Genomic DNA, 23,763 nt, shown 5'->3' with positions numbered 1-23,763 from the left:
CTTCTGTCTTTCCATTCTTAAGTGTCCTTTCTCTCTCACCTTCATTCATTCCATTTCTGTTTTAGGAGCTGTTTTATTCCTTTGCGCTCCGAAGCTCTTTCTCTGGCTCACCTGGATGATGAGCGTGTAGTTGCCTTGAGAGAAGAGAGGTGGGTTGTCGTTGACATCCGACACGTCCACGTTGACTGTGGCACTGCTTGATCTGGGTGGGGTTCCACTGTCTGACGCCAGAACCGTTAGAGTGTAGCCAGAGGTCTGTGTCGGACAAGCACACACACACACACACACACACACACACACACACACACAAATAAATACAAAGAGATCAGGATTAAAAAATTATTAGAGGTGTTTTTGCAATCAACATTACAAAAAACACAAAATAAAGCCCAGACACCGAGGCTTTGGTTGGTGGCCTGCCTGCCTGCCTCATCTGGGGGCCGACCGGGGAGCGAATGTGGCCATTAGAGGCGTGATGAACACGCCCCTGCAGCTGCCAGCGGCCTCACCTTCTCTCTGTCCAGCGGCCGTGCCACCTTCACCTCTCCTCGCACCCCGTCGATGGTGAAGGGGTTGCCCTGGTTACCGTCGATGATGGAGTAGCGCACCTGGTTGAAGGAGGGTCCGTCGGCATCATCAGCCATGACCTGAGAGACAGGAAAACAGAGACAGAAAGAAAGACAGAAGGAGAGAGAGGGGCACAGAGGGAGGGGGGAGAGAGAGAGAGAGATGTTTGACGACCCAGTAGCAACACACACACCTGTTTATAATAGATTAGCCAAGGACACAGGTGTTACGGGGGGAGTGTGGAGGCAGAGAAGCTTGAGCATGGGCATGACGGCTCCTGAGGGAAATCAGAGTGCACAGGAGTGTGACGCTTCCAAGAATTACACCCACACTCTCATCCCAACGCAGGCCATTTATATTCACTGAGATCTGACATGTGAAGAACAGCAGAAGCAGTGAGAGGCAGACAGAGAGAGAGAGAGAGAGAGAGACAGAGAGAGAGAGGGGGAGGAAGGAAGCCAGAGCGATGAGCTGGAGGACAGGGAAATGGATAGAGGAGAGGAAAGGACAGAGAGAGAGCAGGAGAGAGAGAGAGAGCAGGAGAGAGCTGGGTCGTGATGGCCTCTGGTAGCTAGCTATAATGAGCCACACTTGTTCCTAATTAACAGGGCTGGGGGTGTGCCTGCTGTGCTGGGGCTGAGGGTACACACAGAGCACAGAGAGGTTAGAGAGGAGAGACACATTATCTGCACTATGGTTACTGCACATCAAAATTGGCATAACACTGTGAGCTAGATCCTCATCCTATCATTATTATTATTATTGTTACTGTTGTTACTTCTAAACGGCTTGAATCTTTCTGAGAGAAAAAAGCTGAACATTTAGAAGAGATTAAGAAATGAAGGGTACAATGTAACAGCAGAAAATACACTAAAAAGCCTAAAGGAGAGTCAAGCTGTGGCAGAAAGAGCAAAGACTGTGGAAAAAAAAGAGAACTGATCTTCACACCCGTAAACTAGCCAGTTTGACAGGTGGCTGGAGGGAATGGGGATAGGAGAGTCTTGTGTGAAAGGAGGAAGAGAGAAAGAGAGAGAGAGTTGGAGAGATGCAGAGGGTGCAAAAAGAGTGTGAGTGATAGAGAAAGATCAAGAAGGAGAGTGGGAGGTCAGACGCAGAGAGATCACAAGAGCCAAAGTGGGAGAGAGAAAGAACAAGCAGGTGGAGAGAGAGAGAGAGAGAGAGAGAGAGAGAGAGAGAGAGGAAGAGAGAGAGAGAAAGGGAGAATCCCTCACCGTCACAACAGCCTTTCCAAGATCTGAGTCCTCGCTGACCACAGCAGAGTAGACACCCTGGCTGAAGAGGGGACTGTTGTCATTGACATCTGTCAGGTTGATGTTGACAGTTGCCATGTCGCTCAGTGGTGGGGCGCCTCCATCCGTAGCCTCCACTGTCAGGTAAAACTCATGGCAGGTCTCATAGTCCAGACTCTCAATCACAAATATGTCACCTAAAAAGGCAGAGGGGAGTGGGGACAGAGCCAGGAGAGACAGAGAGCAAAAATAAGGGGGACACGTTCACAGCTTCTAGCTTTACACCGCGTGGGAAATAACATTATTCTTGCTTACTAAGTAAGTGGGCCTCAAAGACGCATACCTGTCGAGGGCTCCACACGGAAGGCCCCACGCTCGTTGCCGCTGACGATGGCATAGGTGATCTCACTGGTTCCCTCCCTCTCGCGGCTGGTGGCATGTACTCGCAGCACCTGGCCGCCCACAGCCACGTCCTCGGCTAGCGTGGCGGCGTACTCGCGGCGCTCGAAGACGGGAGGGTCGTCATTGATGTCGAGCACAGACACACTGATGTCACATAGCGAGGAGAGGCGTCGCGGTGAACCCAGGTCGGTGGCGCGCGCCCGCAGCGTGTAGAGGGAGCGCAGCTCGCGGTCCAGCGGCTGCTCCAGGCGCAGCAGGCCGCTCTGCTCGTCCACGGAGAAGGCGCCATCAGCCGACTCGGCCAGGGAGAACACTATCTGAGCGTTGGAGCCTGGAGGAAGGAAGAAGGAAAGATGAAAGAGCAGCAACGGAGGAAAACATCAATCACACAGTCCATCCATAAATAAACAAGAAAGCCAGCAAGATGCACTATTTCAGTCTGAGACAGAGAGCAAAGAACCTGGTATATGAAACAATAGATGAATTCATAAACAGACACAGACTAGACATTTGAGCCATTATAAAGTTTTATATATAGAAAGGCAGGAAAGGCAAAAAAGTCCATGCCCATCTAGAAGTGTAAAATAAGTGTGGAGATTTTATTTAAAAAAAAGTATATATAATGGGAAAATTGGGACATGTTAATCTGGCGAGGAATGAAACGGCCGGAGAGGGAGAGGGAGAACGAGAGAGAGCGAGAGATTGAAAGAGAGAGATGCATGGCCCATGGCCGTCATACGCACAGACTGCTCTTCTGCACCTGCCTCCCATTATATTTGCATTGATCATTTATTTATTCGCTCTTCTCCACTCATTACCACTCTCACTCTCCAACTAACCCTCCCACCCATAACCACACAGCCTTTAGAGTGACTGTACACACATACACACACACCACACACACACACACACACACCACACACACACACACACACACACCACACACACACACACACACACACACACACACACACACAGCAGTGTGTTTATCAGACAAAATTGCCTCTGTGAAATTGCTTAATGATGGCTGAGTGGATTGTGCCAAGCCATTTAGCAATCTTCCCTCTCATCAGTAAACACTCATAATTCTGTGCTTGCCATGCACACAGAGCAAGGGGGAGAGAGATTGAGAGCAAGAGAATTAAACACTTCAAACTATTTCTTTAGAGAATATATATACAGCGGGTGAAATAAGTATTGAACACGTCGCCATTTTTCTCAGTTAATATATTTCCAAAGGTGCTATTGTCATGAAATTGTCACCACATGTTGGTAACAACCCAAGTAATTCATACATACAAAGAAAAAAAACAAATACATTCAGAAATTAAGTAATGTGTATTAATGTGAAATAACACAGGAAAAAAGTATTGAACACATGAAGAAAGGGAGGTGCAAAAAGGCATGGAAAGCCAAAAAAACTGCTGGAATCTTTCAGTAATTAGAAGGCAATCTGGCCCCTAGTCAGTGCAAATTAATATCCCAACTGATGGCCTATAAAAAGCTGTCTCATTACCAAGGTGTCACATAAGAAGTAACTCATGATTGGTAAAAGCAAAGAGCTCTCTCAAGACCTTTGCAACCTTATTGTTGCAAGACATACTCATGGCATTGGTTACAGATGCATTTCTAAACTTCTGAATATTCCAGTGAGCACTGTTTCGGGCCATAATCTGGAAGTGGAAAGATCATCATTTCACCATAAACTGGCCACGACCAGGTGTTCCTCGCAAGATTTCTGACAGAGGAGTGAAAAGAATTATCAGAAGAGTTGTCAAAGAGCCAAGGACCACTCGTGGAGAGCTTCAGTAAGACCTGGAATTTGCAGGTACAGTTGTTTAAAAGAAAACAATAAGTAATGCACTCAACCCCCATGGCCTGTATGCACGCTCTCCACATAAGACTCCATTGCTGAAGAAAAAGCATGTTGAAGCTCGTTTAAAGTTCGCAGCACGAAATTTGGACAAGCCTGTGAAATACTGGGAGAATATGGTCTGGTCAGATGAGAGCAAAATGGAACTCTTTGGATGACATAATGCACACCATGTTTGTAGGAGACATGGCACTGCACATCATCCCAACAGTGAAGTTTGAAGGTGGGAACATCATGGTGTGGGACTGCTTTTCAGCATATGGTACTGGCAAATGTCACACAATTGAAGCAAGGATGAATGGAAAAAATGTATCAAGACATTCTTAATTAAAATCTGCTGCCATCTACCAGGATGATGAAGAGGTAACGAGGGTGGACATTTCAGCAAGACAATGAACAGCCAAGGAAACTCTCAATTGGTTTCAGAGAAAGAAAATAAAGCTGCTAGAATGGCCAAACCAATCACCTGACTTGAATCCAATTGAAAATCTATGGAAAGAACTGAAGATCAGAGTTCATAGAAGAGGCCCAGGGAACTTTCAAGAATTGAAGCCTTTTTGTGTTGAAGAATGGGTCAAACTCACATCTGAGCAATGCATACAAGTAGTTTCTCCATACAGGAAGCGTCTTGAAGCTGTCAAAGGCTTTTGTACAAAGTATTCAATAAATATCAGTAAGCGTGTTCAATACTTTTTTCCTGTGTCATTTCATATTATTAGACATAACTTAATTTCTGAACTAATTTGTTTTGGTTTCTTTGTATGTTTGGATTACCTGGGTTGTTACAAACATCTGGTGGAAATTTCATGTCAATACCACCTTTGGAAATATATTTACTGAGAAAAATGGTGACGTGTTCAATACTTATTTCACCCGCTGTATATATAAATACATATATTTGTTACGACTCTGAAGAGGCCTTCCCTTTCCTGCCGGACGTAAAGAGTGTGTGAGAAATGTCAGTAGCATAATTTTAAAAGAAACTGTCTGAGAGATGGCAGTGGCTCAGGCTGTGAGAAAGAGAGGGCAGGAATGGCATGTTCCCCAAACAGGTTCTCCTTACTGGAGACCAAGGGCACTGGCTCTGTCCGGCCCACTGTCCCCTGCCTGTGCTGTGCACTGTCATGGGCACTGCCCCTCATAAGCCCTGGCTGTCTGGAACACGGGCAAATAGATAATGTGCTGCACTTGACATGGCTGGAACAATGGACTCCAGCAGACATCACAAAAAGAACACAGACAATGATTAGGTGGGTACACAAGCACACACACACAAAGACACAAGGACACCAACTATGTCAAAAGCCACCTGCTACTACTGACCATTCACACACACACACACACACACACAAACCCAGACAAGGACACAGTGACGCCAACAGCTTCACATTAACAAAGAACGACTACAGAGACACACGCAGACTCTCTGGATTCTTCAAATTCCTCTGACGATAACAAAAAAACAGCCACATCATATCTCCTCTGTCTTCTCCGTACTTCGTATAGGTCACAGTGATAACGGGTGGGAAGCACACACACACACTGTCTTCTCTGAGTCAAAAGGGACTCTCAGGAACAGCTGCTAGAGCCTGACCTTGTTTGGATCTCCTTGTCCTTGATAGTTCAGGTACAAGCGGCATGCACCTCCATGGCAGTGCCGGCGAACCAAGAGCTTTTGAAGCGCTGTCAGCCTCAGCCTGCTTGACTGACCTACTTCCCCAAACTCATTGCATCTGTTAAAAACCCGCCTCTTCTCCTGCAGCAAGATAAAAGCTATTGCTTGAAGCGTGTGGCACATAAAAGAGGCCAAAAACCTTGCGATGATCTAGAGATGTTTCCGTGAGGTCCAGCTGCACAGGCCAGCAAACACTCAGGAGTGTGTACGTGTGTGTGTGTGTTTGTGTGTGTGTGTTTAGAGGGAAGGAGGGGGAGGCTGACTCTTCAAACCTGACCACCCTGAGGTGTGTACTCCATTAGCCCACCACTTTGAAATGATGACAAACAATACAGATTCAAAGTAACTTAACTACTACTTTCTCTCACTCTCTTTCTTTCTAACTCTCTCTCGGTTTGGGTCAGTGAGAAAGATGACATCCTCCAGTCCACACAAAACAGCATTGGCCCCTTTTGACTGGGTGCCTTAGAGGGGAAGGGAACTGCATCGAGGAAATGGAGCTGTTAATGTGCTAAGGGGGCTGACTACGGGGGCTGGGTACCGGGGAGGGGTATTAAGGGGGCTGGGTACGGGGGAGGGGTATTTGATCTCACCTGAGCTCCCGGGCCTTTACTGCTTTTTGTGGATTGTGATCAGCAAATAAATTGAGGTGGTATTTGATGGAGTTAGGAGAGGAGGTGGGTCCTGTGAGTGTGTGTGTGTGTGTGTGTGTGTGTGTGTGTGTGTGTGTGTGTGTGTGTCTGTGTGTGTGTGTGTGTCTGTGTGTCTGTGTGAGTGTGTGTGTGACTACTGTGAGTGTGTGTAGGACTAGTGTGAGTGTGCTTGTTTGAGGGCCCAGCCAGTCCTGCACAGTCAGCAGTCTCCCAGGCTGCAGCTTAAAGGAGCTGCATCCGTCTGCCCTGATTATCAGACTAATAATCACTTCACTCAGGGGAATCAGAGATCCAATGAGGAGGCAAAAAATATGTGCAAGCAGAAGCTGGGCTCAGCAACAGGTGCTGCATGACTCTAATGGCTCTGTCGTCACTGGGCTGCAGAAAAATGCACTAAAACTCAAGCAATCATATTTGTCTTCCTCCCGTGTAGCTGGCTTTACAATGCTGAACTTGTTACAACACTTATTAAGGATACACTGTGTGTGTGTGAGTGTGAGAGAGAGTGGATGAGAGAGAGAGAGAATGAGAGAGTGAGTAAGTGTGTTCAGCTGAGATGAACTAAAACACAGGTGATGTGAAGGTCCTTAAAGGCTTGGTTGTCTCTGCTGAAGGTGAGTGGGTGAATGTTAAACACATAAGAGCATACACCTAAGCCATAGTAGGATCTGCGGTACCCCACCTTTTTGGGGATTTCATATGATCAGTGGCTTAAGTCAGCTGATTATACTTCTCTCACTAGGGAATGTGAATGACAGGATTTATCCGGGTTCTGAAGTTAAAGTAAGGGATTTCAAAAACTGCCTGGCTGCACGATTCTTTCAAGAAATTACTTGCAAGCATACAAGGAGTTTAAATTGCCAGAGACTTCATGATTTGATATTACAACAATATTGAGTTAACGATTAAATTTGTATTGTCATTCTTCTGAACACAGATTAGATGAGACAACGTATTTTTTTGGAATACTTGAGTTAGAGTGGATAAGGTCAACTAGGGGCTAAAGCGTATCTGTACATCCCTAGACATTAATGCTTTAGTAAGCTTTTAGTGAATCGCTTGCATGAAGAATCCTAATTAGCAACGGAATCAATTTTTTTAACTTCACCCATAATTTCAATGTGTTAGTGTGTCCATATAAGTGTGTAAGCATGTGTGAATGTTTGCATGTGTGTGTGTGAGAATATAGAGTGCATACCTGTGTCAGCATCAGTGGCCTGAAGACGTGCAACAATGGTGTGTATCTCCGTGTTCTCAAAGACAGTGATGGTGTAGAGGTCGGATGAGAATTGTGGAGCGTTGTCGTTCACATCTTCAACTGTTATCTCCACATCAGCCTCGCAGTACCTCCCCCCACCATCCAGTGCCCGCACTGTCATCTTGTGCACTGTCTCTTCCTCGCGGTCCAGGGGCTGTGACGTCTTCAGCTCACCTGCACGGGAGGAGAAATACATTAATGACATGCAGATGATTACAGCTACATCCCTCTCCTTTTATTAAGCAGTACATGAATATGAATGCGGCTTCATTTTGTGTTCTCTTTGAAATGTAGCTTATGCTGTGTTCCACCCACAGATCACCTTGGTGAAATCGGTGAAGAAAAGAAATGTAAAAAAGGCAAGCAAATAATTCTCCTTCCATTCAGGAAACATGTTTATTGAAAAGTGTAAAATATATAGCCTTTCTGTACAGCTTTAAGTAGAGAACTGACAACATTCTCTGACAAAAAACAGCAGGGCTGTCGAAGGGAGCTGACCGCAAAACAGTTTCAAGCCTTCTACCATCAAAGACTGAGACAGCCTTCCAAAAAGCTAGCTAATGCTCTTCAGAGGCAAAGTAAGTAAATTATTCAGCAGACGTTTGTGTGTGGGTGGGACTGAGTATGCGTGAGTGACTGTGTGTACTGTGTGTACGTTTGTTGAGTCCACATGTGTGTGTGTGTGTGTGTGTGTGTGTGTGTGTGTGTGTGTGTGTGTGTGTGTGTATGTGTCTGTGTGTGAGAGTGTGTGATGATTTTGAGTATAAGAAGACGCAGCAGGACTGAGCATCCACTTGTTGGGAGAGATGGCACAGCTTTGAGGGAAAATGGCATCTGCCAAAAAAAAAAAAAATGTTCCAGAAAAATAAATCACTATCTTGGCATCACTGACACACAATAGAGCACTTTCTCTTTCTCCCTCAAGAGAAAGATAAATAAATTAAAACATAAGCAAACCAAAAACACTCCAGATTCATTAAACTTGCACAACTGCGGTCCTTCTGATTTGAGCCAACTGTCTTGGCTTTTCTTTTCCCCCAAAGTACCACCCACTCACCCACCGCTTCAAAGCCTACAGCTAAATTGCTTCTGCTTGGCGGCTGTCTTGTTGCTGCTGTCAGAACAGTTCCATTTACACTAATGGATGCCGTTTTCCACCACACTCCGTCTCTCTGTCTATTAACACACGATGAGCCGAGCAATCGGGATATGGATAGGGACTTTTCCCTATGGGAATTTCTGAGTTATCGGAGAGAGACGGATGGGATATGAGCTGTCAGTGTGTGAAAATTACGGATCCTAAACGTTGAGGCAAATAAAAAAAAAATTATGACAGGGCTTTGGATCAAATGCTTCAATGCGCACTACAGTCACAGTAGCAGACTCTTGTGCCTACACATACATATATTTGTGCACAAACGCTTGCACACATGTGTGCTTCAGCAGGGATTAGAATTCAATCAGATTTGATGTTTGGTACAAGGCTGCCGGAATCACTAAGGATTACACTTGTATGTATTGTGCTGTGCTCTCAGGGCAGAAGCAGTAGAGCCAAAAAAAGTATTTGAAAGGTAACTGAAAATGAATTTGTGTGTGTTTATACGTGAGTGAGTGTGGTTGTAGATGGCAAAGTAGTCCATTCACAAACAAGAAATGCGTTGCTTGTAGCCAGTCATGCATGAAGACATTCATGGCTGCTTTTGTACCTTGGTCATCAACAAAGAAGCTGTTAAAAAACATGACACGCAAACAGTGACATTGACTCCAGCCTTGAATAACCCCGTGCTCTGAATACACAACACAAGGACTGAAGACCACTGAGAACGTCCACTCCCCCATGGGGTAGATGGCCGACTGCCCGACTCCATAATGTGACAATGACGGAGTGCAGGCTGAGAATAACCTCTGCTGGGCTGACCTCCCCACAGGGGCCTGGGGTCTAGTTTGGGATCCTAAAGCTCAACTTCACTACCAATGTAAGGTCAAAAGCTCAGTTCCGCAAGAGCTGATAAAATATGACTTCACTGCAGTGTTGAACACTTTGGATCAATGGGATTCAGTTGCAATCCACCTCATTTGATTGTTGCACTGGATACAATGCCTACTAAGTGAATACAGTTAAAATGTCATCAGTGTCTATTTAATTGAGCCTGTTAATTCTACACTGGAGAGTTAACTATCAATTCTCAACTGCTGTCTCAAGTCACAGCATTTTTTCCATATTATAAATGGCAATCCAAACCTTTTAGTTCTGCATTTGCATATCTAAGGTGACTTTTGCTGTACCTGTGTCTGGGTCCATGATGAAGTGCTGTGCCCCAGGTCCCACCAGCTCGTAGGAGAGCTGGGCATTGGAGCGGATGTCCGCGTCTGTGGCAGAGACCTGTAGGATGAGCCTGCCTGGAGAAGCGTCCTCTGGAACAGACTCGGTGTAGAGCGACTACAGGGGAGTGAAAGGAGGGAAAGGAAGGAAACGAAAGGGACAGAGGGTGACAAGAGACAGAGAAGGAGAAAAACATGCAGAAGGTAAAGAGAGATGGGATATGTGAAGAGAGAAGTAAATATGTGAAAAGCAGATGAAATTGAATGAATGGCAGGGAGAGAGGTGGAGTGGGGGCAATTTATGAAGTGAGTTTATAAAACAGGTGAGGCAGGAGTCATGGGGGGGGAACCCAGAGAAAGGGAATGGGGTAGTAGAAGTGAGGAGGGAGGAGAGAGGCAAAAGACAGAGAGGAATTATACTTATTTCACTTGGACTAAAGGAGTACAGACATCACAATAATCACAGTTTCACAGGGTAAGGAAGGAATACTCAATGTGGCAGGAAAGCAGAAATGTGTTACTTTTCCCATAGCTACTTCTCTGTTATTTCCTGTTGTGCCTGCATAAATGCTCTATATTTAACAGAAAGGGCTCCAGTGCTTAACATTTGGAATGTTATTTCTAATACTACTGAGTTGCATTGTTCACTCCATATTTTATCTTACACTGAATAGGAATACTGGTTGTTACAACATACCTTCTCACACACAGGGCTATTGTCATTGGCATCCAACACCTTGACCTCTACTACAGCCTTGGCCACAAAGGTGCCGTCAGTGGCGGTGATGTTCAGCAGGTAATTGTCTCTCTCCTCCCTGTCCAGGGCCTTCCTGACAGAGACCTTCCACTCGTTCTGGATATGCTCGATGGCAAACTGTCCCAAGGGATCGCCTCCTGCAGCAATGCCATCCAGAGGAAAGACAGTCAGATTAATGAAAGTTGCAAAAAGGTGCAGAGTTTTCCCAAGATGATCCCCTTGTTGTGTGAGTGTGTGTGTGTGTGTGTGTGTGTGTGTGTGTGTGTGTGTGTGTGTGTGCGTGCGTGTTAGCGATTATGTGTCTGTATGTATGTATGTGATTGTTTAAACTAAGGGGACAGGATCATAGAGGAGTTGAGGCCACATATAGTGCAGAGAAAGAGACTAATGCTATGCATTATGGTAACTGAGACTACAATAACAAAATGAATAAACCTTATCAACACCCAGTTTCACCTAGGCTAAAAATAAATAGCAAAATAATAGGGATGTTGAGGTAATTGAGCATGATTTCTTTGTAATATAATGTGTCGTAATAATGCCTAGCTCCTAACAAAATAATGTGTACAGCCCTTTGTTTGATTCTTTCTGCATATGGCTGCAAGCCTACATCACAGCAAATTGTGAGAACTCATTCCCAATATTGGTATAATAAACCTGGCAGAGCAAGTTAATTAACACCAGGGGAAGAGCCTTTCCCTTGTCAATTTCAAAAGTGCTACTGGGATAATTATCTAGCCTTTTTTCTTTTTTCTATTTTCCATCAATACAACCCAAATATTTTACTGGAAACCAGCCTTAATGTTTACTCATTTAAATTGAAGCAATGTGGGTGCATACTAAATAGAGTGCATATAACTGAGACAGAGTTCAAATTTACAAAATATCTTTAGGAAAGTGCCTACACTTTATTTTCCATTAACTTCTTTCAAAGATAAAAAGATGCAAAGATCATAGCAGATTAGGTCTTTTGTTGAAGCATTCCTACCTGTGATGAAGTAGTTCACTTGTTTATTGATGTCCTCTGCATCAGCGTCGGTTGTGCTGAGGATGGCTATCACCCCACTTGGTGGTGGGTCATCTTCACTCACTGTGCCCTTGTAGATTTCGGCCGTGAAGCGGGGCGGGTTGTCGTTCACATCCGCCACCATCACCTCCACCTTAGTGCTGGCCACCAGCTGCGCTTTGTCTCCACGGTCTGTGGCTAAGATAGCCACAGTGTACTTGCTCTTCTTCTCACGGTCCAGCTCTTTAAGTGTCGTCACCCATCCCGTCTCGCTGTTGACAGCAAACAGTTCCGCAATCTCCTTTGACTCCTGGGTGGGGTCCAGGCTATACACCACCTGGCCATTGGTGCCAGAATCCAGATCTGTGGCCTTGACTTGGATCACTGAGGTCCCACTTGGGAGGTTCTCAACCACAACTGCTTCATATGGGTTTGCCTGGAAAAGGGGCCGGTTATCATTGACATCCTTTACCTGGATGTTGATATCCACAGAAGCCACCACCTCTCCAACTTCGTTCTCACTCTGCGCTTGTAAGGTAATCTGATACCATTTGGTAGTTTCATGATCCAAGCTCTTTTCCAACTTCAAGGACCCGCTTTCTCTGTTAATTACAAAGATCTCATCTAAGTTACTCTCTACAGTGTTTCCCTTCACCAGGCTATAAATGACGGGCTGTTCGCTTTCTGCCTGGATGACGTCAATTTCTGAACCAATTGGGAGGTCCTCGTCAATGGCAAATCTGTAATGAGGCTCAACAAATTTAGGTACTGGCACTTCTGGAGCCAGAATTCGAATATAGACAGGGACAAGAGACTGTTTAGAAGGGTTTCCTGCATCCTTTGCCCTCACATAGAAGGTGTAGAGGTTATTCTCCAATCCAATGAGACTCTCTTTAGTCACAATGACACCAGTGAGTGGATGGATCTCAAAGTTCTCTTGCACACTTTCAGAATCTGTCTCTATGGCATAGGTGATGTCAGAGTTACTTCCTTCATCCGTATCCGATGCCATGATTTTAACCACGGTGGTTCCCCTGGGAACATCTGAAGCCTTATTGACCCTGTACTCTGCAGCTCTGAATTGCGGAGTGTTGTCATTGATGTCTGTAAGGATCACATTAATGGTGCAGAAACCCACTTTTCCACCACCATCTTTGGCCATCAGAGATATCGGGATGACTTTATCAAGAGGATTCTCACGATCCAAGCTCTCCAAGGTAAAAATCTGCCCTTTCTCGCTAACAGAGAACTTGTCTTTAGCAAAGTCATTTAGAATGTGGTAGGTCAGCTGTCCATATGTTCCTGAATCATCATCATTTGCCTCGACCTCTGCAACCAAGGTGCCAGCTGGGGTATTCTCAAGCAGTTCAACAACATTATCAACTTGTGGGAAGGTTGGATTATGGAAATTGGCCCCAAAAACTGTCACCTTAACAAGGGCCCAGCTCCTAAAGACACCGTCGGATACAGATACATTGAGCTGGTGAAGAGGCTCTATATGTGGTTTCCTGTGGTTAGAGATGGTAATTGCACCAGTAGTTTTGTCCATGGCGAAGTTCTGTGCTTCGTTGCCAGAGAGAATGGAGAACTCCAACTTCCCAGCGTCTGAGCTGTCAGCATCAGATGCCTGCACTTGGGTGACAAAGTGTTCACGAGGTGCCATTTCACTGACACTGGCCTCATAAACTGTCTGTGAGTAAATTGGAGCATTGTCATTCAGGTCTGTAACATGCACCATCACAACAACCTCACTGGAAAGAGCAGGCACTCCTCCATCCACAGCTCTTATAGTCAACTTGTTCTGGGTCGTTTCCTCATGGTCAAGAGTCCGAGCTGTCGAAATGACACCAGTGTCACGGTCAATCGTGAAATAATCTGAGCTCTTTTCCTTGTTCTCTACTATCTGGTAGAAGATGACTTTATTGTTTCCTGTGTCTGCATCGGTGGCAGAGACCTGCAACACAGATGTTCCAATAACCGAGGCTTCTGAGAGACTTGTCTCATAGAACTTTTCTTGGAACACTGGAGGGTTGTCATTGACATCTTCCAGAATAATATCAACAAAAACACTAGACTTTGCACCAGTCAGGGAGTCTGTTGCACTCACACTCAACTTGTAAGCTGGGTGCGTTTCAAAGTCTAGTGGTTGAATCACCTGAATAACTCCAGTGTTAAAGTTGATGGAAAACTGACTGAGAGGGTCTCCTTCAGAGATGGTGTACACAATACGAGGGCCCTCTGATTCATTAGCTTGGACATGCACAACTGGAGTAAGCAACTGTATGTTCTCTGGGATCTCCAGGCTGTAGAAGGACTTCTCAAACAATGGGATAGCCTTGTTCACCACAGTAATCGGCACCTCCACAGAGGCAGAAAGGGATGGCTCACCTTCATCTCTAGCAACCACAGTTACTACAAATTCAGTGTTTAGGTATTCTTTCTCAAATTGTCTTTTTAGGGAGATTTCCCCAGTCTGGCTTATCTGAACGTATTCATTTTGATCTTGCAGGTGATAAAATATCTCAGCATTGTTGCCAATGTCAGAGTCTACAGCTGTGACTTGTCGGATGACCTGGCCCACTTGAGCATCCATCTGGACAAGGGCATGGTATGGTAGGTTGACAAACATGGGTGGATTGTCATTGACATCCTCTATACTTATTGTCACCAGAACATGGGCCACATCTTCTAAGTCTTCCCTGGTTACCTCAACCACCACATCATAGGTGTCCTGTTCTTCTCGGTCAAACGGTATGCCTGTGGTTGACAGAGCTCCAGAGGTGCGGCTGATTTCAACCCTCTTGTCTGGGTTGAGAATGGTGAAGAAAAGAGGTTCATTGACCTGGTTTCCAACAGCTGTGATGACAGCTAAGGTCTTCTTTTTTGAAGAGTTCTCTTGAACTGAGGCCTTGTAAGAAGTCTGTTTGAGTTTCAGAGTGCTCTCTTTGTTCTCTCTAACATTGATCTTCACTGGAACTGTGCTGGCAAACCTGCCATCAGACACTCTTACTCTCAGCTCGTACCTGCTTCTCAGCTGTGTGACGTTCTGTATGGAGATAATTCCAGAAGTGGGGTCCATTTTAAACTTGTCTCCAATGTTGCCCTCTGAGATGGAATAGATAAGTCTGGCATTTGGTCCAGAGTCTCCATCTGTGGCATTGACCGCAATCACCTTGACGCCTTTGTATGTTGGCACTAACACTGTGGTCTCATAAAGTTCCTGGTTAAACGTTGGTGAGCAGTCATTGACATCGATGACTTCAATGGTTACATTGGCAGCCTTCTCAGCAAAGAGTCGGGGCAAACCCATGTCATGAACCTGTACCGTAAAACGGAAAGCGTTTCTCTGCTCATAGTCCAGCTCAGTGGTTGTCCTGATTGCTCCTGTGCTAGAGTCGATAGCAAAGTAGTTATGGGCAAATGGTTCAACTATCTGATAAACTAAGCGGGAGCTGGCATCCTGGTCTGCATCTAAGGCTCGGATGACTAATGGGGTGTTTTCTCTGGTCAGAATGATGCTATTGACAGGTGCTGACTCACTTACTGTCCCAATGAACTCATCCTGGATAAATATGGGTGCATTATCATTCTCATCTTTCAGATGGACAAGGAGCGTGGTGTTGCTGGCCTGTCCTGCCATGTTGGTTCCCTGAATGGTGAGCTTGTAGGAGGGAGTTGCTTCATAATCCAGTGGCAGTTGAGTTATCACAACTCCTGAGTTGGGGTTGATGTCAAAAGCTCCGTTAATATTCCCCTCTTTGATCTGGTAGAAAACAGATGACTGACTGCTGGCTGAAACCAGATGTACAAAGCTGCCTGGCTGGGCCAATTCACTAACTTCTGCTGAGTACTCCTTCTCTGTAAATCTTGGTGTGGCATTGTCAGACACTGTCACACTGATGTCAACTGTTGTTGAGGCACTCATGGACGGTGTTCCCTTGTCAGTTGCTTTCACCACCAGCTGAAACTGGCTTTGGCTATTACGGTCAAGTTCCTTTGCCACGGTAATGGTTCCCAGTATAGGATCGATGGCAAATGAATTTGCAACATTTCCTGTAGATAAAACAGACAAATAAATCAACTGTTATTGTACAAATATTATACTTCCAATTCAAGTGAGACTTAAGATTTGAAAAACAGTGTGTGACTTGAGTCCAAATGAAATTAAACTGTAAGGACATTACTGCATTTTAAACACAAATATTTTGCTCTCCATGGCACACTTTGCAGATAAACATTAGCAAAGATTGTATGATAGTGCCGACTCTGCATTTAACACTAAATGAATTAATGTGGGTTCCTCCCTTCTAACAGCCAGACCAATAAGCTGCCCACTCACTTCTCTGCTTTCTTTTTATACTTTTAATACACTGCAGTCCAGTCAAGGACATTCCAATAAGCTTCAGCAATCCAAAATATCTTTGAAATGTGCACACTCTGTGACATTTACGGCTGAGCCCCGCCCTCCCCCAACACGATGTGTTTATCCACAATAACAATGCTGGGAAAATGAGAGGAGGCATCTGCTGGCCTCCTACAGTCCAGCAAGGCGCTCTCTCTGTCTGTCTGTCTCTCTCTCTTTTCTCTATCCCCGACACATTACACACATTACACGCTCACGCTGTTTAAAATATTCCATTCATGAAAAGAAGGTCCAGTGGGCTGAAGACCTTTGGATGACACACATGCATTCAGATCCCACAAAGCACTGATCTCACTAGCAGGCTCAACCCCCAACCTTGATGCTCTGAGTGCTTGTGCTGAGTGCTTTTTATGAAGCCATGCCTGGTGTGTGAGGAATGGAATACTGGTATATGGCATCTGAATTGATGAGTTCAGTCACCTGACTCTATGCTGTACATGAGCTCAGCATTCTGGCCCTTGTCCTTATCCAGGGCTGTGAGCTGGAGAACGGCTGAGCCTACAGTCGCAGACTCAAACACACGGCCCACGTATGGAGTGCTTGAGAACCAGGGGGCATTGTCGTTAGTGTCTTCCACGTTGACAATAACTCGCACCATGTTGCGCATCACTGGGATGTCTTGATCTCGAACCTGATAAAGGAGAAGGGACATGGAAAACAAGACAGAAAAGGAGTCGGTTACACCAGCTAATCATTTCTTCTTTACTAATTTACTTAAAACAACAACCTAATCACGTCCCTATGCGTGGCATCAATAGCATAAGAAAATGATTCTTCTTTCATACATTTCAATTCCTCAAGTATCAAAGTATGAATTGGTTATATCTAGGAACACATCAGGTGTGGCACGCATGGTTGGATATACATACTAAACGAATAAACAAAACAAACAAACATCGTCAAATCCACCCTCACGGGAACTGTAACAGAGGTACAGACAGAATACTGAAATCTACTGCACTCATTATTAATCAAAGCAGGTCCATTAGAATGTTTATCTCTGTTGATGGTGACTGTGTTGACTCTCATGAGGTATAAATAAGGCTCCCACCCACCATAACTGTGAGCGTGTGTGTCCGCATGGTCTCGTGGTCCAGCCTCTCAGCGGTGTACAGCACTCCAGTTCCTGGGTCCAGTCTGAATTTGCGAAGACTGAAGGGATCCGTGCTGCTAAGTAGTGTGTAGGTCAACTTGTTCTTCTCGTCCTGGTCGGTGGCGCTGATCTGTAGAACCTCTGTGTCCGGCGCTGTGTCCTCTGGTATGCGCACCTCATACTTGGGCTGAGAGAACTTAGGCCTGTGGTTGTTGGTGTCAATCACTTTGATCAGCACCTATTGGGCAGTGGGAGAGAGAAAAGAGAAAGCTGAGGATATGACACAACTGAGTTTTGAAGAAAAGAAGAAGAAATGCTAAATTGAAAGGTGTGTGTTTGTGCGTGTGCACGCACATTAGAGACAAAAAAAAAAAGGTCGAAAGTGGAAACAGCGACCACCAAGCGCTCATCAGGGCTCTCTTTCTGTCAAATGCTTACAGCAATTAGCAGTACTTTAATGTTGTTTTGATTCTGGGTAAATCGATCCGAATCCCTTAAATGCTGTCACTTCCAACAGGCTCTAAATGTTGGCTAACCTTTGCAAACCCAAATAAAATGTGGGTGGGTGTTAAAGAGGGTGTGATAGTTATGGAATGACATTTGCCTTGATAAATACCGAATCAGGCTGCGATGTGTAATTGCTGCAGAAGAGCATTCAATTAACTGTTTCATTTTTAAACACCAGGTCTGAGTAAAATGTCAGTGTGCTTGCTACAATCTATTCATCACAAGGCTGAAGTCTGATGGATGGGAGACAGCATGAACAGATGCTGAAGGACATGTTCACTTTAACAGAAAAATAGAAACACTCACAAGATCCTGTTCTAAACCTGCAGTTTCAAGAAGTTTTGGCTTAAATTAATCTTCCATTTACAACAGAAAATGTTGTTATCAGAGTTGTTCCCAAAAGAGAAAACAAATACAAATAGGAATAGAGTGATTGACTGTTCAGAATATTTCTTGGAGGCTATTTCCTGTTGTCTCAGTCATTTCCACTGAACTAATAACAGAAACGAGGGGAAAAATACACAATGTACAGAATCTTTTAAGAGTGTAATCACAGCTGCTTTGTTATTTATTAAACATGATCAAATCAGTCGGCTGGACTTCCAAGGATGGATTTAACCCACTCAGAAAAAAAACTAGCAAAAGCAATCTTTTTTCATGGCCAAAAATTAAGAACAAAAGATAAACCTTAGATTATGCAGGTAAATACCATCCAGCAGGGGGCGATGTTAAATACAGATCAGGTCACACACACACACACGCATACTTAACACAAAAAGCCTCGTCTACAAAGCCCTGGGAGCCAGCTGCTGAGCTGCCATGCGGACAAAGCAGCATTTGGGGGAGACAGCGCTTCTCATTGTTACCGAGCCTATGCTTTTAGACAAAACCCTTTTAACAGACTAAAATGAATTCTGAAAAGAAAAAAAAAGGGAAAAAAATAGAGAAAACACAAAGAGGGGGGGGGGAGACTCTGACACAGGCAGCTGGGCTGACCTGTCTAGTGTTTAGTGTAGATTGTCTTGCCTGCCACAGACGCCTGCCTGCACCCGTCATGCTCACATGGCTGGTGGGGATACGGCTGCTAGCACTGCTGGTTTTTGTAGCTGGGCCTTATGTGTGCTCTGGGAGCTCGGCTGGAGGACGATAGCCAGCTCACCACTGGCCTTCCTTCCCTCCGGCAGCCACTTGTCTCTCAGGGGCTGCTGAAACTGCTTCATGGCTTGCCAGGAGTCACTGTGTCTGGGCTTGGAGATCTGAGGCTGTCCCTCCATCCCTCGACACACGCCAGCAGCCAAGCCACCTCGTCACTGCTGCCCAGGTTACTCTCCGTCTCTCCTTTTCAGCAGATACTGCTGGGGGATGTGGGGGCTAGGGAGAGGGGCCCTGGCCTACACAATGCAGAGATGCCTGGGCAACAGAAGATAGGGGCTTCTGCTGAATGGGATGGCTATTCATGGAGCTGATAGTGATAGCCACAATGCTGACAATGGCGGACAAATGGCCCAACGAGCCAATCTACTTGTCTTCCTGTGTGTGCGGATGCACTTGCGTGGCTGTATGTGTATGTGTGTGTGTGGGTGTTTGTAACTGCGTCTGAATGGCATCAAAAAGGCACCCAAGGCTGATGATGTTTGCCTTCATCCCATAACACCCCTCTCCCCTACCCCTACCTGCTGCTGACAGAGACTTTGAGACTTTAAGGTTCTCCAGAGAACTGTTCTGCTCCAAGAAAGAATCACACACACTTAACGTGAGTGACATAAAGTACAACTCCCATGAGACAATTCTCAAACGCACACACACACACATTAATTTCACACAGAGACTGAGGGACTAACACATGCAATGGGAAAATGAAAGGGGAAGCTTTGCTGCTACAGAGTATAGAAAAAGATTAAATGGAAAAGAAGAAGAGACGATTGAGAGACATTAAGAAAGAGATAAAGAGATGAAAAAAGGTAAGAAAAGCTAACTTTAACAAACAAAGGTCTATAGCAGAAACAGAAAGAAAGATAAAGGTGGTAGATAGAGAGAAAGAGAGAGGTATTAGGTGAAAACGTGAGGGAGAAAGAGGACAGACTAAAGATGGCAAGCAGTACAAAGACAAGCTGAACAGGAACAGGCTGTGCACAGGGGAGCAGCTTGTGGTTCTCCTGCAGTGAAAGGATAGTGTGTGTGTGTGTGTGTGTGTGTGTGTGTGTGTGTGTGTGTGTGTGTGTGTGTGTGTGTGTGTGTGTTTGAGAGAGCGCCTGGGTATCCTGGCAGTGCGCCGGCCTGTGAGATGCCCATGTTGGAATGCAGTTCGCTAGGATCAGCTGAGCCCAGCAGAATGCCTTCCTGGTGCCAGAGGCCCACCAGCCGAGAGAGAGGGGAGCCCTGCAGTACCCCTCTAATAACAAACCACTAAAACTCTCACACACACACACACACACACACACAAACATGCAACACACATTTTCTGTTCCAAAAAATGTGTGCATATGTTCACATATGCACACACAAATTTGATTTTCTTATCTCCCCCAAACAAACACACCAGCACACAAAAACAGAGTCCCTTCCATACATACATGACCTGGCAAATAAACTATTTCTTCATATACTGTACATAGCTATGAACACACCCAAGGCTCACATATTCTACAAACAAGGACACACAGCACACTGCTACTTCACCAAGCACAAATGCACACACGCACACAATGGCAGTGAAAGGCAGGAAAAATGGCAGTGTGTATGTGTGTAGGGCTGATGAAAGTAGGGAGAAAAAGCCCCTTGGCTTTCGAGGGATGTGGAAAGGGGGGTGTGAGACAGGACAGGACAGGACAGAACAGGACAAAATGGTGCCAGCTTCCAGAAAGCTGTGCAACATCCATCAGCCGGGCACACAAAAAGAGGGAAAAGAGGAAAGAAGGGTGGCAGAAAGAGCCACCATCACAGCGCCTGGCAGAGGACACGTGAAAGCTCAGACACCACCAGCCTGTTGCACAGACACCTCTGCTTACTGCCAGGTGGCAGGTCGAAGGGCCACGGAGTTTGGCACGCACGCACCCACGCTCACACACAGACACACCCACAGAGAAATAAAATGAACACTGACACGACACACACATTCACAACGACTGGCACTTACACATAGACATGCCACACTGTACGTACACAAGAACGCACGGTGCACACACACACCACAGCACAAACATGCCGCCATGTTCCCAAAATAGGATTAGAGTAGACATCCTGATTTTTTCTTTTTTTCAGGCTACAATAATCATAATCCTTCTATGCCAGTTTGAAATGTGGTGCTTCAGGGGGAGGAAAGAAGACAAGGAAAAAAAGTTGTAACAATAAAAAACACATTCCGTCCTGGGGAAAGGAATACCAAATAGAACAGAAAGAAAAACAGGGTAGGCACGCAGGCAGTCAGTCAGCTGGCAGTCTGGCCTATGGTCCGTGTGGTGGGCTAGACTACATGACTATGATTTCAAAAGGAGATAGGGGGAATCACAGTAGGGGACAGGAAAGATACCACGAGGACTGGGTTGAGTTTAACGTGGCAACATATAAACCGTTTTGAATGAGAGTGATATTACACAAGCACAATGAAAAAACAACAACACCCATCTTGATATCAAGCCTAATCTGCTTAAGATTCTCTTTCCTGCCCAACAAATAATGTAGCCTCATGCCACTAGTAAATTTGGTGATGTGCTCGGCAGAAAATCACAGAAATTGAAATGCTGAATGGAGAGAAGCAATTCCTTTTTACTCCTAACAAAGTTAAGCTTTCTCATGCTTTGAATTTTTGTTTATTGAGTTCAGGTTTAATTGAAAGCACGGCAGTTTTTTGCAGCACAGCCTCAAAGAAAGAGAACAAAAGCCCAGAGATCAAGTAACTATCAAGGGCAGCTATCATAAACCAGAATGTCTCTTCAAGTGCTAGAACATAAAAAAAAGAGCAAACTCACTCCAGCTGTTTAATAAAACCAGACGATGAAAACTGTGCCCATGCCCAGGCATAAGAAGCAAAAAGGGCAAATATTTGCCTAATTTGTCCATTTGACCTAGTTCCTACCCGTCGCACGCACTTGCCTCTTTCTGAGCTATTTGAAAGTGTTGATGGGAACAAACCTCCGCCTTCTCGCTCGCTAATTGGGGAGCAGACTGACATGGGCTGTCAAGGCTGCACGACGGGCCGAAGAGGCATATGAGGTGGAAGATGAGACGGGTGTTTCTATGGCCCCATTCAGTCACCTGCTTTGTGTAACGTAGCGGAGCTGAGCGGAATTTGTTGTAAGGGCAAACCGGATGGATTCGTTCAGCACTATGGGGAAACCCGTCACGAGTGTGTGTTTATTGAATATGAGAGTGCGTGAGACGCTTTCAGAAATGCAAACAGATACATCGAAGAGCTGAAATGATTCATTAACACGCACACACACACATCTGGGGAACACATGTGACAAAATCATGAGAGGACTCTTCTGCTTCACACACACACACAAACACACATTACCCCTTTTGACATCAAACATGGTACATAAGTAAGTTGAGTTTTTCTGGAATATTATTGTTATCATATTATTATTGCTATTATTGTTGTTTTTAGCTTTTTGTGTCAGGTTTCATTAGGCTGTAGTAAACCACACAAAACGTCAAAACAACAACAAAAAAACAACATGAAATTTTAAGTATTCCAAATCAATTTATCGTAAGTAATTTATTTGGAATCAAAATGTGTTAAAGTAACCGTATCAGATATACGGTAACCGTATCAGATATACGGTAAAATCTAACTGATTCGAAATCCATTTAATAATGTCAGTATATGGATCAGATCGGTGCATCAGTAAGTGCACCTTGAGTGTGTGCGCCCACCAAGTGTAACTGATTGAGTGTGATAGTTCTGGGGCCTCACAATGGCACTCACGTTAACAAGCTTGGACAAGAAAAAGAGGGATGCGTCTTTGAACCGCAGCAGCACTGTGACTAATTGTGTTATGTCACCCTTTTGTGTTTCATGCTCCCCCTCCCACCCCCACCCCAATTTTGACAGTAAAAAGGGGAAGAAATAGAGTAGAAATAAAGAATCATCAACAAACTACCCCCCCAAAGCCACCCATCCTTCCCTCCAGTAAATTTCAGTTTGGTGGACGGCTTCGGCAGCGGCTTTGACTGTCTTTGATGTTATTGTGTCCGAGTGCTGAGTCTGTTGATCATAAGTGGTTCATCAGTGTCTGTGCCAAGTTGCTTGAACAAGGAGGAACCATGGGAAGGTTGTTGGTAGTGGTGGTGGCGAGGAACTGGGTGGGGGGGAATGAGTATACCCCTCCAAACCCTGTCACAATAAATACTCTGTCACTCCACTTCAAACCCGACTGGGCTGTAAACATGAGGGCAGATAGAGGTGGGGGTGGAAGGGGGCTGTGGCGAGGGGGGGTCAGTGTCCCTTTTCGGCCGAGTGGAAAACTCTCTGCTAGGCCTCGGTGGCCCCAGCACCAGCTCTGAAAGGGCTGCATTCACAGCAAACACAAAAAAACTCCACCAACAGACTTGAGCTTTACTTCCGCTTCAGGTTCCGTTTAACCTTTGAGAGGGCAGCCATGAAAGCTGCTCTAAAACCCTCCATACATAGTGAGAGTAACAATCCCGATCTTTCAGATGTTAATGCAAGAACAGATTTGCTGTTAGCGACATAGAGATAGCCAGTTTTACTAGGTACAAATCCATCAGGGGAAAATGAAATGTTGCTACTTGAGAGTCTTGTAGAAGTACGTTTTTGTTTTTTTTTGTTTTGGTTAAAAAACTGTCTCAAAAAGAGTCTATGAGGATAGAACAGTAGAAAAGGACATATTAAAGAACACCTGATCCTAGCTAGGCTGCAGTGTACGCCTGGAATACCCAGAAACAAAACAAGATGCATAATAAAAAGATAATTTACTTCTGAAAACTAACTGGAAAGAGGGTTTTTGTATTT

General features: G+C 45.1%; 1 protein-coding gene across 3 annotated transcripts in view; it reads right to left on the bottom strand.

Moving 5' to 3' along the window:
• Positions 1-23,763, bottom strand: part of fat1a (FAT atypical cadherin 1a) — a 75,948-nt gene that overhangs the window by 13,871 nt on the left and 38,314 nt on the right. For all 3 annotated transcript variants that reach the window (XM_080837680.1, XM_080837681.1, XM_080837682.1), the window contains exons 8-17: positions 17,242-17,517; positions 16,607-16,817; positions 11,746-15,816; positions 10,698-10,894; positions 9,965-10,118; positions 7,619-7,852; positions 2,161-2,550; positions 1,800-2,014; positions 510-647; positions 112-255 (exon numbers count right to left, since the gene is read on the bottom strand). In XM_080837680.1, coding sequence (XP_080693806.1) covers positions 112-255; positions 510-647; positions 1,800-2,014; positions 2,161-2,550; positions 7,619-7,852; positions 9,965-10,118; positions 10,698-10,894; positions 11,746-15,816; positions 16,607-16,817; positions 17,242-17,517 — 6,030 coding nt within the window. The remainder of the gene's footprint in view (positions 1-111; positions 256-509; positions 648-1,799; positions 2,015-2,160; positions 2,551-7,618; positions 7,853-9,964; positions 10,119-10,697; positions 10,895-11,745; positions 15,817-16,606; positions 16,818-17,241; positions 17,518-23,763) is intronic.

Source organism: Sprattus sprattus (assembly GCF_963457725.1).
Source record: "Sprattus sprattus genome assembly, chromosome: 4".
Lineage (NCBI taxonomy): Eukaryota > Metazoa > Chordata > Actinopteri > Clupeiformes > Clupeidae > Sprattus > Sprattus sprattus.
The sequence above is the reverse complement of the archived record's forward strand: the minus strand, read 5'-3'. Positions and strand labels throughout refer to the sequence as shown.